The sequence below is a fragment of the Macrotis lagotis genome, chromosome 4, assembly GCF_037893015.1.
Source record: "Macrotis lagotis isolate mMagLag1 chromosome 4, bilby.v1.9.chrom.fasta, whole genome shotgun sequence".
In the NCBI taxonomy this organism is placed as follows: domain Eukaryota; kingdom Metazoa; phylum Chordata; class Mammalia; order Peramelemorphia; family Peramelidae; genus Macrotis; species Macrotis lagotis.
The window spans coordinates 113,584,864-113,601,791 of NC_133661.1; the positions used below are offsets into that span (position 1 = coordinate 113,584,864).

The window sequence follows — 16,928 nt, forward strand, 5'->3', positions numbered from 1 at the left end:
CTCCAGGGCCAGTGCTGTTTCCACTGCGCCACCTAATTGCTCCTCCTTTCAGTGACTTTTTACTTTGCATCTTCCTTCATCTCTTGTTCCCCTATAAATAAGGGCCTTTTAAATAATCTTTAAGTTTCTGAGGGCTCTATCAGGGAATTTACATTGCAAGACTATGGAAAAAGTGTTAATAGTGTTAACAATGACTGAACTTCAGAAATAACTTCTTTGGAATGGCAAGTGAGATCCAACAGGCATAGGATAACTAGTTTCTTGTGACACTAGAATTTCCTGGGGCAATCGCTTCTCCTTTTTGGAAACTAGTAACCTTCCCCTAGAAAGTTTATAGCTGTCAAAGAGAGTATCAGCATTGAAATCACTCAGAAAATTAATTTTAAGTCTTGCTTGAGATATCACCATGAAATTCAGGCCTCTTTATCTCATTGTTAGCTTGATAATTACATAAACATCTCTGTCCCATCTCTGGGATTCATAAAATAAAATGCAAAACTGGGAGTTGAATCAATGTGACATTTTGGATTTCAGGGAGTATTTCAATTCTAGGCTGGGGTGGGTCTTCATTAACAGACAACTGAAATGTGTAACAAGAAACATTGATAAAGGCCAATGGAGGCAGGCTAGGATTTGAGATGGACAGAGCATCAGTCTTGGAGTCAGGAGGACCTGAGTTCAAATTTGGCCTCAGATATTAGTATGTGACCTTGGGCAAGTCATTTAACCCTGATTACCTGTCATCCAGGGCCATCTCCGGTCATCCTGATTCATATCTGGTTACTGAACCCCGATGGCTTTGGAGGAGAAAGTGAGGCTAGTGGCTTAGCTTAGCACCCCTGAACTCAAATCCAATTCATGTGCTGCTGAGATTGATTTCAAAAGGGTTACAGGATCTTTGTCCTGTTGCTAGAATTCTTTGCTTGCTTGTTGAAGACTTGCTTACATCAGAACTTGGGCAACAAACTTCTTTATTCTTTTTTTTTTTTTTTTTTTTTTTTTTTTTTAGGATTCTTTATTCTTTAGGAAAGACTCAGTTTCTGGTTTGGAGTTTTATTTGAGGGTCCCCATTCTGATTTCTTTTTTTTCTTATGCAAAAGAAATATTGCTACCCCAGAAAGATGGACTGTGGGTTTCTGGGGGAGGGTCCATCCACCTATCATCTGAGGGAGATGTGACAGTAAGTGATTCTGTAGACAAAATGATAGGGCAGGGAGGCAGCTCACATTCAGGAAAGTAGTATTACAATATCTGCTTGTACTTCCCACCCCTTAGGATTACTCAGTGAGAAGTGCTGACCACTGTCTTTTCTATGTTGAGTTGGAAAGGGTTGCAGTAGTAGCTTCCATTGTACTTCTAAGTTGTTAGAGTTTTATTTAAAAGTTCAGACTTCGCAAGAGAAACAGATGAATGTCAAAGCAAAAGGTACTGGTTAGGGGGGTGGCTAGGTGGTGCAGTGGATGGAGCACTGGCCCTGGAGTCAGGAGTACCTGGGTTCAGATCCGGTCTCGGACACTTGATGATTGCCTGGCTGTGTGGCCTTGGGCAAGCCACTTGGCCCCATTTGCCTTGCAAAAACCTTTAAAAAAAAAGGTACTGGTTAGCTAGTTCAACATTGCAGTCTTATTGAGAGGTTTTTGCTGAAGAACAATTTTCTATTTGGGTGCTGCCAGGACTAAACCAGAACATCAGGTATTCCTGATTATGTTTGGTTGGTTGTCTCCTCTTCTTACTCTTCAGGATCATAAGTTTTGACATTTTAATAACCAGTAGTGTAGGAGGGACTTTTCCCACTGATGGGAGGAGTGGTACCTTCTAGGTCACTCTTGGTGTTTTTGGTCCCAATAGGGAGGGTCTTGGTCTAATGAGATGACTGAACCTAAGCTTGAGATAAGAAACTCCTAGTCTTCCTGTCAGTCTCTAACCATGATTATGCTTTGTACAGGTCATAGGATCCCAGTGTTTTCATTTGGGGTTAGCTGGTGATCCTAATGTTTATTGACAGTGGAGTGAGATGGACAGAAAAGCTCTCCTGAGTAGCAAGGTATTTGAGGATCATTGTATCTGATAACAAATACCCATGACTATGGTTTTAAGGCCTTGTTATAGGGAAGAAATGACTTAGACAGAATGTCAGAACAATTGAAAATGATGTCCTGGAGTCTTTTGGATCTCTCTTTGTCTAGAAAGTGAGCAAGAAAGATCATAGTGATCTTTTGATTTTTTTTATTCCTCCCAAAGACCTTGTCTCATGCCAGGTATTTTATGGTACCAACAAGCAAGTGAAGAATTTTATTTTGTGGCCTCTGTGACAGGAACAAATATTGTTCCCTCATTCGCTAGGGGATGTTAGGGGTGCTTTGGGCACATCTGAGAAAGATTTGTTGTTCCTTTGCAGATGAACACCGCCTCCACAGTGGCAAACTCTGTCTGATTATCCTCACGTGCATCGCTGAGGTGGGTTCCTCCAGCCTTTGAGTCAATCTGTCTTTCAAATGAGTCCTTTCTTCTGTTTCTTTCTAACCTCTTCCTCTTGTTAGAGTCCTTTGGGTTTGGAAAGAAAGTCACCCTATTTTGGAGGATCAGATAGGATCTTTTATGCTTAGCAAAAGGAAAAAGACACTTCAGTTGCTGCAGGAGGGGGAGAGGAATAGAAAAGTTTGTTAAATTGATTCTAGAGTTTGGTAAAGAGCAGGAGCCTTAGAGGAAAGCAGAAGGGCCCTTCTTACTAAAGGAGGCACCTTTGGATATTTATTCTAAATCTAAAATTCATCCTGGGTCCTGAAGTGACAACTTTGACCTTTTTTTCCCTTCTCTTTGCCTCCACCCTTATCTCAGCCCCTGCCCTTTCTTTTACCCTGGCCTCCATTCCTGCCTCTAGCCTAAGCCCCTGTTCCTTCCCCTAACCCAGCCCCTGTTCCTACCGCTAGCCTGGCTCCTTCCTCTTCCTCGCTCTTGTTTTGAATCTCCCTTTTTCTAGGAATTAGCAAAAGCAGGAGAGTATATAGGGAGCAGTGATTTTCCTAATCCCTTATTCTTCTTTCCATATTTCCCTTGGGGTAGGATTGACTATATTTCTTCTCCTTCCAGCCTGTGAAGATGGTTTGCTTTCCTTAGAACTAAGGTTTGTTTGTTATAAAGACTGCCACTTATCTCTGAGAATATCTTCAAAAAAAAGGTTTTTTTTTCCTGCAAGCCTTAGTGGTTTCTCCTAATTTGTGGCCCTGAGTAGGTTATTTCTTCAGAAGGGAGTGTCAGGTGTGAGGGTCAATAGATTTTTCTTTCTGATCTCTCTTGAAAATCAGTGATTTACTGACAGCCCTGACCAGAGCTAGGGGGTGAAGGTTTAGGGATCAGGGTCATTCTATGAGCTGCCCCTACAACTCCATTGAGACTAGTGTCAGTTCTTGGCACAGCCTTTTGGAACTTTGCATGGAGATGTTAGTAATAGGAGCTATAACTTAAATGAATATGAAGGGAAAAGATATATAGGAAATACATTCCCTTCCATATTTGTCTCAAGCTTTGTCTTTTAAATTTATTACAGGTTGGGGGACTCATGGGGACAAAGATTACCCAAGAAAATCTCTTGATTTTCTTGCTTGAACCCGTGGGCACTTGTTTCTTTAGACTTGGAATGGCAGATTGCTCAATTAATTCCTTTTTTCTTTTCTTTTCTCTTAACTTCTACCTCCACATACTCTAGGACCAGTATGCTAATGCATTTTTACATGATGACAACATGAATTTTCGAGTAAATCTTCACAGAATGGTAGGTAGGCTTTTGGTTCTTGCTTTGCAAAGGGACTTTTTCTTAATCCCTCTCTATTACTCCTTTTGACTATCCTGGGCTCTGACTTTCATAGCAAGATCTGGAGTTGTGACTTAATTGGGAGGGTGGACTTAGGTTGTCATAGGTTATAGTCATACTTGTTTCTCTTTCGTTCTCGAAGAGGACCATGACATCAGGAAGGTGATGCCATGACGTGCAAGTTAATTGTATTTAAATGAGGGAGGGCTGTGCAGACTTAACCAGCTTTACTCTTTCCTCTGGAGCCATCTGGATCCTATGGCAAGATATAGGTCAGGATGACTGGAGACAGCTTTGAATGTAATGGGAGACCTTTTTACATTAAAGTTAGTCTCAATTTGACTGAGGCACAAGCCATTCAGTGATTTAAGATTAGGTAAGAAATAAGGCAAAGAGTAATCTCTTTTACCTAGTTTGAAAAAGTCATTCTGGGAGGGGAAGAATTTCATGGTTTCTGATCAAAAAAGAAAAATTGCTGTTTACTCTCATTCTGAGTCATCAGGGCTCAAACAATGACCAAGTGAGGCTTGGGCTGGGACCTATGGTTGGATAATCAATGTGAACCACAGTGATTTCAGTTTAAGGCTTGGTCCTTAAGAAAGAAATCTAACCTATAAACCCCAAGATATCTTGTGAAGTTGAGCATTCTAGATTTATATTCCTTTGGGCAGAGCACCCACTGGTAAGGATATGATTCCCTAGGTGGACAGGGGGAAAAAAGGAAGGGAAAGGAAGAAGGGAGAGGATAGAAGGAGGGAGGCAAGAAGGAAGGAAGGAAGTCAAGGTGCTTTAAAGTTAACCAAGAGGTTGAGATATATTGGCTATGCATTAAATGGCAATTATTCCCTCAGTACATCTGTAAAATAGAAAAAATATAAAGTAGAAAAAATTGTCTCAATATCTTCTTTTGATACTATTGGCTAAGTTTAGGAGGTGCCTTACTTTCATCATCTATGCAATGGAAGGAATAAAATATGAAGACTTGATGTTTTACCTGAGGTTAGGGGGAGGTTTAAAAGCATCAAGATAAGGTTTAGTTTAATTCCCTGCTTAGTTTTTGCTCTATTTATTTTCTGAATGGAAATCTTGTTGCCATTACCCTAGTTTGTGAAGGTCATTCTACCAAACTCTTCCTTAAGGTTGCCCCAGAGTCCTTGGGGAACTGTCAGATTGCTGTGATTTTCATTTCTGCCACAATTTTTTGACTGAGGAACATGTCTAATCCATCTTCCTTTAAGTAACACAAATGAAAAGCTGTAGGCTTATGGTGATCATTTATCTGTATGAAAAAAAATGTAGAAATGATGTATTAGGTGTCCTTTCAGGCATTCCCTGATTTCCTTTTATGCTTGTGTATTTGAAGCCTATGAGACACAGGAAGAAAGCAGCCGACAAGAACCTTCCTTGCCGCCCTTTGGTGTGTGCAGTGCTGGGTGAGTGACTAATGACACATTTAGGGTTTTCCAGGAACAGTCACAGCTTTGGACTCTGAAGATATTCAAAAAGGGAGGATAGATAACACTTGAAAGTTGTTGTATTTTTCCTAAGGGAGGAGGTTTCTAGCTAAATAGATTTAACTTCTTAATGGACTGCTTCCTTGACCTGAGAAAGTATGTCTAATTTTGTGTTTTTAATCAAACCTTGCTTATCACTGGTGCTCTTGTTCATAAGAGAAATACCTTTTCCAGTGAGATGAATGACCATGCCTCAGCTTGATGCATATCTCAGCTCTGTGAACTATCCCATTTCAAGTTTCCCAGAATTTTTCCTTTCTCTTTTGGTCTATCTAGTCTGTTAGCTAGAGGTCATGAGATTTGAAATCCTAGTCAGAGTTCAGATTTGTAATCTAATACTGGATGGGATAAACCGAGATGCAGCTGACAAGACTGACAGGCAGGCAGGACTATATTCTGCCCAGGATACTGAATTTTCCCCAGAGGAATTGACTGTACTCTTAATCTCATTTCTCCTGGCCATCCAGCCCTGATAGCTAAATCTACTTGCATTTAGAAACAGTAATTAAGACTTTATACTAAGCCTGTATTAACCCACAGACCCCCTGACTATTTCAGTCAATATCTGTCAAACTGAGCATGATATTGAGATGAGGTAGATTGACATAGCTGCAGAGCAGAGTCTTGCAACATGGATAATCCATAATTCCTCCTCTGCTTGCCTCATCACATCATTCTAAGAGAGAATGACTTCCCTTTGCTATTTTATATTTGTGCCATGCTATGAAATAGCTCTACAATAGAGCATCCCTCATGTGTCTGAATTTATTGACTAATGGAAACAGCCTCTTGGCAGGGGGAGGGGGAGCTTGTTTCTTTGTTACCCTCTAGGAAGCAGGCTGGCCTCAGGATTTAGTCTTTCAAAAAAGGAAACTTAGGGGTGAATAAAGATATATGTATGAGACTTTTTGTTCAGCTTGAACACTTATTTCCAGTTTCTTCTTGTCTATCTGATTTTTCTTGTTCTTTTCAGATCTGATGGTGGAGTTCATTGTTACACACATGATGAAAGAGTTTCCTATGGATCTTTATGTGTAAGTGCCGCAGACCATTTGTATATGTACAGATTGATCTCATGGAATTGAGTAAGAAGGAGATGAGTCCCACAAGATTTCTAAATATTCTTACTTTCAGAAAATTACATTTGTGTGTGGGGAGAAGAGCCAGAGGACATTCTTCAGAGTGGATTTGTGCATCTTTCTAAGAGAAAAAAAAAATGTATAAGCTAGTTTGGAGGTTGCCAGTGTCTCTAGCCACATATTCTAGGCAGTTGCACTCAGAGACAAGGCCTGTTGCCCAGAGTGGTCAAGACTGAATAGCATGTGTGTCACAGGCCAAAAACATGAGGCCTCAGCAACTTACTGAGGCAGATGCAGTGCCTTGGCAGGCCAGTAAAATAGTTTCTTGGGGGGGAGAGAGCAACTTGAAAACTGAGCTTGGTTCTTGTTCCCAAGGACCTGGTCTGTATGACTTCATTGATTTTATATGTTAGATGGGCTTATGTGGGGTCATTGAATGAAATTTTTAGCCCACTATGAAGATTTGCTGTCAATTACAGTTCCTTACAATATGCACAACCATAAGAAATTGAGGAACTTTTAGATGCAAATAAATTGCCAACATTGCAGCTCCTATCTGTACCTTCAAAGACCTCTTCTCTTTTAGGCCTAGGAATAGTTGCATTTTGACCCCAGTTATAATGAGTGCATTCTATTTACTCCTCAGAAAGGATCAGAATTTGGTCTTATATCAGCTTCAGTGCTTCTTTTCTCTTTGGCAGGACAGGATATTGATTATATAGCAAGCTTTCTCTGCTTCTTTAGAATACCTGGCCTGGAATCTGGGGAGGGAAAAGATTTTATCATCTGATGGAACAGGACTCCTACTTTTCTAGAAGGACTGTCTTTGGTTATGTCTTAAGATTTTGTCTTAGGTTTCCCAGAGCTAAAGGAGTGATGAGAATTTTACTGCTGGGTAACTTTTTGGGTTTTTGTTGTTGTTATTGTTGTTGATTTGCTTTTTCCTTTAGGGACTTTTGGGTAAATTGAAACCACCTTTTTAATTCTAGGGGTTTTGAAAAGCTCTGTAATGCTCATCATATAAGGGTACTGCTTCTTTTAAGGCAGGTGGCTCTGTACCTGGGTGATTTGGGGGATTAGATTTGATTTTTTTTTAGACTCTTAATTCTCAGATCTGCTGTCTTGTGTTTTAGGAAATGATGCTTGCTAAGTAATTATAGGAAAGTACTGCATACCTTGGCAGAACCAAATCTACAAGCTCTGGACTTAGGCAACCTCTTGTGTGCTGAGCTTTTCAGAGATCCTTTCTCTGTGGCTCTCAGGCACTCCAGTGTTTTAAGTTTTTATATCTTTTTTTTTCCTACATCTTTTTCTGTGTTTCTGCCTTTTCTCTTATTGAATGTCCTGAAATCAGGGGAAGTGGAAAAGAAAATGTAGGCAGTAAGGCAACCAAGGCTGGGCAGAAGATACCATCCTCAAACTGAATCCTCTTTCTTCATTTCTACCATTGGGCATGTTTCCCTTTTCATCCAGGTTTCAGCAGTGGAACATCAGGTCCCTTTTAGATGAATTTATCCAACTCCCAACTGGATTACTGCTATTTCTTTTCTTTTTGTACTTTATTTTCTTATAGGGTATGATGAAATGAAAAATTGAAAACAAAGCAAATTTTTGCTATTTCAGATAAATTTATAATAAATTTGGCAAAATGTAAGAAATGTGGAAATGAAACTGCAGTTCAAAACACCCTAGAATCGGGGTTAGAAATGAAGTCAGTGTACTTTTTTTGAGAATGCTTTTAGGTAAAGTAAATAGTAGTCACATCTAAGAAGAAGAGAAGGAAAGAATCAGTTTCTCTTAGAATAGTGAGGGATAGAAAAGCCTCCCTAAATAATTCCCTCTATGATCAAAGTCCTAATAGTTATGTGGGTATCTAGGAGTTTGGGGAAATGTAAATTTTGGGGGGAGAGCTAACTCTTTTCCTTATATTCATTTTTGGAAAGTCTAGACTCCTGTGTCAGACATTCCTAAGCCCTAGACAACTTCCAGGGAAGAGGTGTTGCCTCTTATACCTGACTGAGGATTATAGAGGAGGTAGAATATTTGCTTGCAGGCTTAAAACGCACATGTGCATTAAAAAGGCATAACTAATAAATAAGGAGAAGCTTAAAAGATGCCTGAGTCTCTCAGATGACATTTGTTTATACAGCTCCTTTCATTAAAATCCTATCTGAGAGGATCCTTTAAGATCAGCAGACCTAATTACAGTATCACAGAGAAAGTGGAGAAAGTGATAGGAAGTCTCTATGAATAATGTGTCAGACTAGGCAGTATAGTGAGGTGTTAGAGCAGAATCAGGGAGAAATTATTATGAAGGCTTCAAGAAGGAAAAAATGTTACCACTAGAAGATAGTTTGTTTATTCTCTATTTGTGATAGTGATATTTTTCGAGATCCCTTGGATATTTTATCTATCAGTGTCTTTAGATCTGACAACCACTAGAGGAAAAAGTTTTTGGCCTTTTTCTGTCCTTGTATCTTTCTCTCCCTACCAAGGCTGTGTGTTCCTGAGAATCAGAACATTACTGAAGAAGCAATATCTTTGCCAGCAGGGTAATGAGTTCATAAATATAATTATGAGTCAAATTCTGGAGTCCCTGGATCTTATGTGGTTACTGTTCAGAAGTCCAGGATATTAGTTTCATTCCATTTTCTTGACAAGGATTATGGGCCATATGGTTGACAATCATGAATATCTTCTCAAGTTTTGTGAAATCAATAATATCTCAAGGAGAGTCCCCTCTTCTCAGATTGAAGCCCTAGAACTCAGTACTCTCATCTCTACCCTGAGGTAGCTCCCTTTTTGTCTCTTAAATTTATTCTTTGGAACCCAGACAAAGTTAGGCCATGTTAGATAGAGAAACCAAATGAAGTTGTTAGAGAAAACCTGGCCTATTTTGTCTGACTACTATTCCTTTGTTCCTATTTTCTCTTTATCCTACTCTGCCTGTCTTATTCTCAGTTTCTCTTGTTCTTAGTTTTGTAGCAACTGAATTTAGGGGCCATCTTGCCTAATACATATGTAAGCAGAAATCCTTTCTATACCTGACAGATGGTCATCAAGTCCATTGTGTCCAATCTGCAGCCCATGGGCCACATGCAGACCTCAGAGCTCATTCATGCAGCATTTCACCTTTTGTTATTATACTCATGTAATATAGATTACATTATAGTCATTAATAAATATTAAATTTTATATGCAACCCTTGACAAGTTTTTGTTGGGTGATGTAGCCCAGAAGAGCTAAAAGACTGGACACATGATCTAGATTATTCTTGATGAACTCTAGTGATGGGAAGTCTATTGCCTTCTTTCTGTTTTTTGGACAATTCCAATTGTTAGGAAGCTTTTCCTTATTTCAAACCATGATCTCTTGGCAATTTTAATCCATTGATTCTAGACCTACCCTCTGGGGCCAAAAGGAATGAATATTAGTTCTTGAATGAATCAAAAAACATTTTTTGAAGACTTAATATATGCCAGGCACTATGCATTGGGAATATAGAACAAAAAGTGAGATAGGCCCTGGCCTCACCTCACTTACTTTTTAATAGAGGGAGACAACACATACAGGGTTGTTGTAGTGGCCAGGAAAGGTGGTTTTGGTATGGATAGTTAAAGATAACTGATAACACCCTTTCCAAAAGTTATGGTATTGTCAATTTCATATATGTACTTGGAGCAGGAAGTGGGGGGGGTAAGATAGAGAATGGAGGCAGGCAGATCAAGAAGTGGCACATATCAAGAAAGCTAAAAGGAAAATGAAGTTGGGGTCTAACTAGATAAATTTGCATTAATGTAGTCATCATTAAGATGGTTCAGCCTTAAGGTGAGAGTTCAAAAGCTAAGTCAACTGATTACCAGAAATTGAGAACATGTGAATTATTTGATGACTCTGTTAAGTGAGTTATTTGATGACAGTTATCATATGCTCCTTAAGTTTACTTTCACTAGATTGCACATCCTTTATTCCTCTAGTTGATCATCTCATGGCATGATTTCCATTCTTCTTACTATCATGGTATTTCTCCCTTGAAAAAAATTCAACCTATCAGTGACTCCTCCATATTGTGACATTTTTTAACCTACCACTGCTAGCCTTTCCAAATTGTTACCCCTTTCATTTTAGCAAGAGCCTTTCTAAATTGTGGCAACTTTTGCTTACATTTTTAAAATTGGAATTAGTTGTTTCCCTTGTCTGTCTCTGTTTTTCTGTATTGAGAGACTAACTGTTCCAATGATAAACACCATTCAGTAATGGGAGAAATATTCTCTTTCTTTGTTTACAATCTCTAAGTTGTGTGAGTCCATGTCTGGAGTCTTGCAACTTGTTTAAGGTAAGGTAAAGGGGTGGCTAGGTGGCGCAGTGGATAAAGCACCAGCCCTGGAGTCAGGAGTACCTGGGTTCAAATCCGGTCTCAGACACTTAATAATTACCTAGCTGTGTGGCCTTGGGCAAGCCACTTAACCCCATTTGCCTTGCAAAAAAAAAAAGCCCTAAAAAAAAAACCTTAAGGTAGGTAAAATGTAAACCTATAGTTCCTGATCTTTTCATTTACAGGATAAAGTAGCATTCCCAGTGCTGCTGATTGAGCCTCCTCTCCAGAAACCTTTGTTGAATACCTCCATTGGGAAGAGGAGGGGGAGCCAGAGCTTGGAAACTAGAATTAGACATTGGATTCCAAGCAATTTAGAGACCTCTGAACACTAGTGGTTTTAAGTGTTAAAATTCTATTTAATTGAACATTAAGTTTTGAAATTTAAAATGAAAATAGGAAATGCAAAAGCTAATACTCTCAAATAAGGAGCATTAATTTATCCACATTGTATAGACTGAATATTAAAATGGATATTTAATAGCTTACCTAGCAATCAAAGCCTACCTAGCTATAGAATATATCAAGTTAACGTTGCTATGAGAACCCTAACTTAGCATTTCCTCACAATTTGGAGTGCAGTAATTGTGATAATGAAGGCTTTTCCCACCCCCCTTTTACATGGACCTTTCCTCCCCTTTTGATGAATAGGCAGAAGAGCAAGTTGATCTGAGAAGGGACACATAACCGCTCAATTTCACTCATGTTCATGATTCTCTAAGTGGTGTATATAATAGTTCCCCCACCAGCTGGAAAGCCAGGGAGGTAATGTGTTCATATAAATTCTGTAATAGAGGTTTTCATCTCTTCCCCATAACCTTCGTAAGAAAACCATAGTGGTGTTAGGGGAGGGAGTGTTGTGGGGATAATACAAAATAACTCAGTAGGTAGAACTCTTAACTACTATCCCTGTAGAGATATATCTAGGATTCTGGGTAGAAAAAAAGAAATTCTATTTATACTATAGAATTCTATGTGTTTTTATGTTTAAGAAAAACTGACAGTTTTTCTTTTTCTTTCCTTGCTCACTCACTTATTTCTGTCTGCTTGGAGATAATCTCTTCTGGCATGTGTACTGTTGGTATAGAAAATAGCTTTTCAGGATTCCAAGGCTTTAGAAACTTAAGTCTAATTACTTCTCTCAGCAACCTAGTTCTGCTCCTGTGAGCAGAATAACCTAACTCTGTTGTTAACTCACCTTGACTGACTCCCCTTAAACAACCTGCTCCCCAGGAAAAAGCCCAATGTTGTGGAGTAGTTGCCATTTAATGGGGAGACTCACAAGGGTGGCAACCTCATTTTTTCCATGGTAACAGGGAAAGAGAATTTTGAAAGTCAACATTTTTTTTTTGAAATTCAACATTACTGTAATTGAAACAGAAAAGGGTTGGAAATGACACTAACCAACAAGAGTCACCACTGAATATTGTGGTGGGATTGCAGCAGTCTTATATTTAAAACTCAAGGGGAATGTGATTGTGGTCTCAAATAGCTAAATATATGGTCTCAAATAAGAATTATGTTTTTCAAACTGTCACATTTACTCTGAAGCCCATTCATCATCTTCCACAACACCAAGATTAGACATGTATTCTGTTCAGCTGTATAATAAAGTAGCAAACATATTGAACCATTGACATCACAGGACAGATGCCAACAGAATAAAATTAAACTCCTAATGCTGGGCTCCAGCTTCCTTCTTTTATAGGTCATCATCTTCATCAGAGAGTGCAGTTTTCTGAGTCATCTGAAAGTCTTGCTCATGCTGTGCTGTCAGCTGGGTCTTTGACCACCTCTGGTGGTAAAAGAGCAAGCTTGCCAACAAATTCCAAATTAAGGTCTTCAGTATGTTTTCTAACAAATCAAAAGGAGTAGTTTCTCAAAGTCAGTAGTTACTAAATCAATATCCCACTAACAGATTCTTCTTCCTATGGTAGACTTGGAGATGTTTTCATATTCTCATGCCAGATCTCTATGTTAGTTTAGATACATTCTTGTATGTTACTCATATTACATCATGCACGATTATGTCTTACTGTTTAAATAGAATAACTCTCAGACCACTAATTTTTTTTTTGACCTGCTGTATCCCATATGTTGAATTCATTAGGACTTCTACACTCAGAGGCACATAATCAAATTCATAATCAAATGACATTGTACAAATATAGTTTTCCAATTTTCCATCAGCTAAAAGAAAATTTGGCCTTAGGTGGCTATTAGCATTTCTGCCTCACTAAATTGTGAGGCAGCATGGTCTGGTTAATAGAAGGCTGGCCTTGGAGTTAGGCAGATCTATGTTCAAGTCCTATGTATGGATTTTACTGACATGGGCAAGTCAGTTAATATTTCCATACCTTTGACAAACTTTTGGAGAATCAGTTGCTGATTTGCATTGATAAAGTAGAATTCCTCTCTTGGTACTTTCTTATATCCATGAAATCACAGGTCTAGGGAATGAATTTGTTGATATCTTTGCACTCTTTTTTCTAGTGTTTTCATTAAATATATATATATTTTTTAGGTTTCTTTTTCTTTTGCAAGGCAAATGGGGTTAAGTGGCTTGTCCAAGGCCACACAGCTAGGTAATTATTAAGTGTCTGAGGCCGGATTTGAACCCAGGTACTCCTGACTCCAGGGCTGGTGCTTTATCCACTGCGCCACCTAGCCGCCCCATAAATTTGTGTCACTACCTCAGATTTTTTTTTTGTTAGTTTTTTCAAGGCAATGGGGTTAAGTGGCTTGCCCAAGGCCACACAGCTAGGTAATTATTAAGTGTCTGAGGCCAGATTTGAACTCAGGTACTCCTGACTCCAGGACCAGTGCTCTATCCACTGTGCCACCTAGCTACCCATTCGCCCCCTGTTTTCATTAAATATTAAAGCTTCCCCATTCCTAGGTTGGCAGTGAGGAGTCAGGATCATATTCTTTTGTCTCACCAGTTTTAAAGTTTTAGAATCAATGTGTTATAGTGGAAAGAATGCTGCACTTGAGAGTCAGGAGAGAACTGGGTTCAAATCCTGTATCAAACAAGTTTGAGTGGGTAGCCAGGGTCAAGTCACTTAATCTGTTTGAACCTCATTTTCTCATCTGCAAAACAGAATTAATACTTCTAGTCCCTACATACCTAAAGAGTTGTTCCAAGCATCATGTGAGACAAATATATAAAATATTTTATAAATTTTAAAGTACTCTTTTAAGTCAACTATTGTCTTTATTTTCCTTTTTTTATTTCTGTTACAGGCGATGCATCCAAGTGGTACATAAACTACTTTGTTATCAGAAGAAGTGCCGAGTGCGGTTACATTATACATGGAGAGAACTCTGGTCAGGTAACTACTGCTTCATTCTCTATCCTTGCCTTCAGGCTTGCTTTTCAAGAGCACTGGGACTCAGACTTGGTTGACCTTTGATGACTTTTTAGTTTCTTAAATTTTGTCACTTTTGTGTTCCTATTCTCTTTTCAGCTGTTGTAAATAGAGTTCGTTACTGCTTCTTAAAATTAAGTGCCTCGTCCCAAAAGACTTGAGCAAGAAAGGAACCTGAAGTTGTTGTTGTAAGCTTGGATTCTCCTTTGGTTCCATTTGGTGGCAGCATATAGGCTATGGCTAAGGAGGCCTCTGTTGATTTCTACAGGATGTAATCTCAGGAAGACTGTCACAGGGATAGGGGATGGGGCGGAAAATACTATTCTTTCTGTTACATCTGGCATTATTACTGTTTACAGACAGTGTAGATTCTACCACTCCCTCCATGCTAGAGACAAAACTAGCAAATTACAGTGTTTACTTTGGTCGTCTTATGTATTTGGCAGTCCAATTGAGCCGTTACCACCCCATGCAAACAGAGTGAGTCTGTCCTATGGGTATGTTAATGTGAACTTCCCACCCCTTTCCTTTTGTGTGGATAAATCAGTAGACGTAGGGGAAAAAAGGAGAGAGGACAGGCATCTGGTAGCAAGTTCTATAGTAGGTGACAAGTGGGTTTGCTTGGCTTTGGTGGGGCCTCCTCCTGCACTCCTAGAGATGAATGTTTATGCCCTTCTTCCTCTGGACTTTCAGCAGAAGAGGGTGTGTCAGAATCAGTATGAAGACCCACCAGCAGTCAGCTCCATTATATGGAGGGTGCCTGCCTTGTTTGGGCATGGGATTTTTTTCCCAACCCAGTTTGACTGTCCAAATTTAGCTCTCCATAAAGAGGAGAAATCTTTGATGGATTAACAAGTTCTTTGTAGTTTCCTCCTATGGTTGTGAAAAAAAGAGAGAGGGAAAGAGAAGGGTGGGAAGGGGATAAGGGAAGAGAGAGAAGGAAAGGAAGAATTATGTGAATGACACTATGTTTCTTGTTAAAGATACATAAAAGCACCACATCTGGAAGAGGGAACTTTGTAGCAAGTATGTTGGAAAGGATTGTGGTTGGGCTTCCCCAGCAGTAGTGGTGTGATTGTCACATTCTAAAAGCTGAGTATTGAAGAGGAAACATTGGGGGGAGAGAGAGAGAGAGAGAGAGAGAGAGAGAGAGAATATGTGAGTGCGAGTGTGTATGTGTGCAGGAATTTATAACCATATAAATATGGTTTGCTTCTTTCCATAGGACTGATGACTTTTTAGTCCTATATTCTGTGCCACTTTAATCATCTTCATTCATCTCTTCTGCCTGCTGTTTCTTGTAAGTCTCCTTAGACCTTTTCCCCTTTTTGACCTTGGATTTTCCCTTCTGTCCTCCATATTTCTATTCTAGGCCTCTGCCTTATGTAAGAACTAGAATCTCAGTGGTCTGCCTTTTTCTTTCTCATTTTTTTCCCTAAAAACAAAGGCATAAATTTGATTATGTCATTCCTTGCTTTGAAACTTTCAGGATCTCCCTCTTGTCTCTAATGCAGATTCCTGGTTCTGGCTCTTAAAGCCTCTCTTCACCTGGTTCTAGCCATTACTTGCCATTACTATCTTTTATACAGTCCTCTTCAGGTTAGACCAAGCCACAAGCTGTTCCCTGAGTTTGGAAGCCTATCTTCTACTTCTGAACATTTGTACAAGCCATACTCTATGCCTACTTCCTTCTTCAACCTTACCTTTTAAAATCCTCCCAGAAAGCCTGTCTGTCTTTCTTTCGTCCTTTTGTCCTTTCTTCCTTCCTTTCCTTTCTTTCTTGCAGTGTAATGGGGTTAAGTGGCTTGCCCAAGGCCACATAGCTAGGTAATTAAGTGTCTGAGGCCAGATTTGAACTCAGGTACTCCTCACTCCAGGGCTGGTGCTCTAACCACTGCGCAACCTAGCCACCCCATATTATATTTATTTATATGCATGTTTTATTTCCCATCTCCCAATGATAGAATAAGTTTCTCGAAGATAGGGACTGTTTCTTTTTTTTTCCCTTTATATCTCAAGTGTTTGACAGAGTTTGCTGAATTGTTGGATCTTCTTTACCTTAGCCTTTATTGACTTCATCACTGGCCCTTTTATTTCCCTTCTATACAAAGATATTTTTCTTCTCCAGGCCTCAGTTGACCTAGACATTAATTTTTTCTGGGAAGTGGGCCATACTCCTGTGATCAATTGAGAGAAGGCCTGTGGATCACGTGGCCAGGGATAAACAGCTGTGAACCTGTATAGTGCCAGGGATCATTGTAACATGTCAGAGGCAGTAATAGAACTGCAGAGTACACATATGACTCATTCTCATACACATTTCCCTGAGAAGATGAGGTGGTTTTGGGTGCTTTCTGGACATATATAGAAATCTAGATATGCTCTCAATCTCCCCCTGTTCCACATGAAGAGGTGGACCTTCTCCTTGCTAAGGCAAACCCCCCTCTTCATCCATTCTACCTTTCCCATCCCATTATTGCTCTATCGTCTTTATTCACTCTCTCTAATCTTCTGTTTCTCTATCTACTGATTCCTTCCCTGTTGTCCACAAATATGTTACTCTAAACTGATCCATTTACCCCCGTTAACAATCATTCTCTCTCTTTTGTTTTTTTTTAAATTATTATTTATTTATTTAAGGCAACGGGGTTGAGTGACTTGCTCAAGGTCACACAGCTAGACAATTATTAAGTGTCTGACTCCAGGACCGGTGCTCTTAACAACCGTGCCACCTAGCTACCCCATTCTATATATCTCTCTTAATCTTCTTGGCTAAATTTC

General features: G+C 39.4%; 1 protein-coding gene across 4 annotated transcripts in view; it reads left to right on the forward strand.

Moving 5' to 3' along the window:
- Positions 1–16,928, forward strand: part of ARMH3 (armadillo like helical domain containing 3) — a 269,046-nt gene that overhangs the window by 64,588 nt on the left and 187,530 nt on the right. For all 4 annotated transcript variants that reach the window (XM_074233858.1, XM_074233861.1, XM_074233860.1 and 1 more), the window contains exons 16-20: positions 2,399–2,457; positions 3,707–3,772; positions 5,175–5,244; positions 6,299–6,359; positions 14,023–14,111. In XM_074233858.1, coding sequence (XP_074089959.1) covers positions 2,399–2,457; positions 3,707–3,772; positions 5,175–5,244; positions 6,299–6,359; positions 14,023–14,111 — 345 coding nt within the window. The remainder of the gene's footprint in view (positions 1–2,398; positions 2,458–3,706; positions 3,773–5,174; positions 5,245–6,298; positions 6,360–14,022; positions 14,112–16,928) is intronic.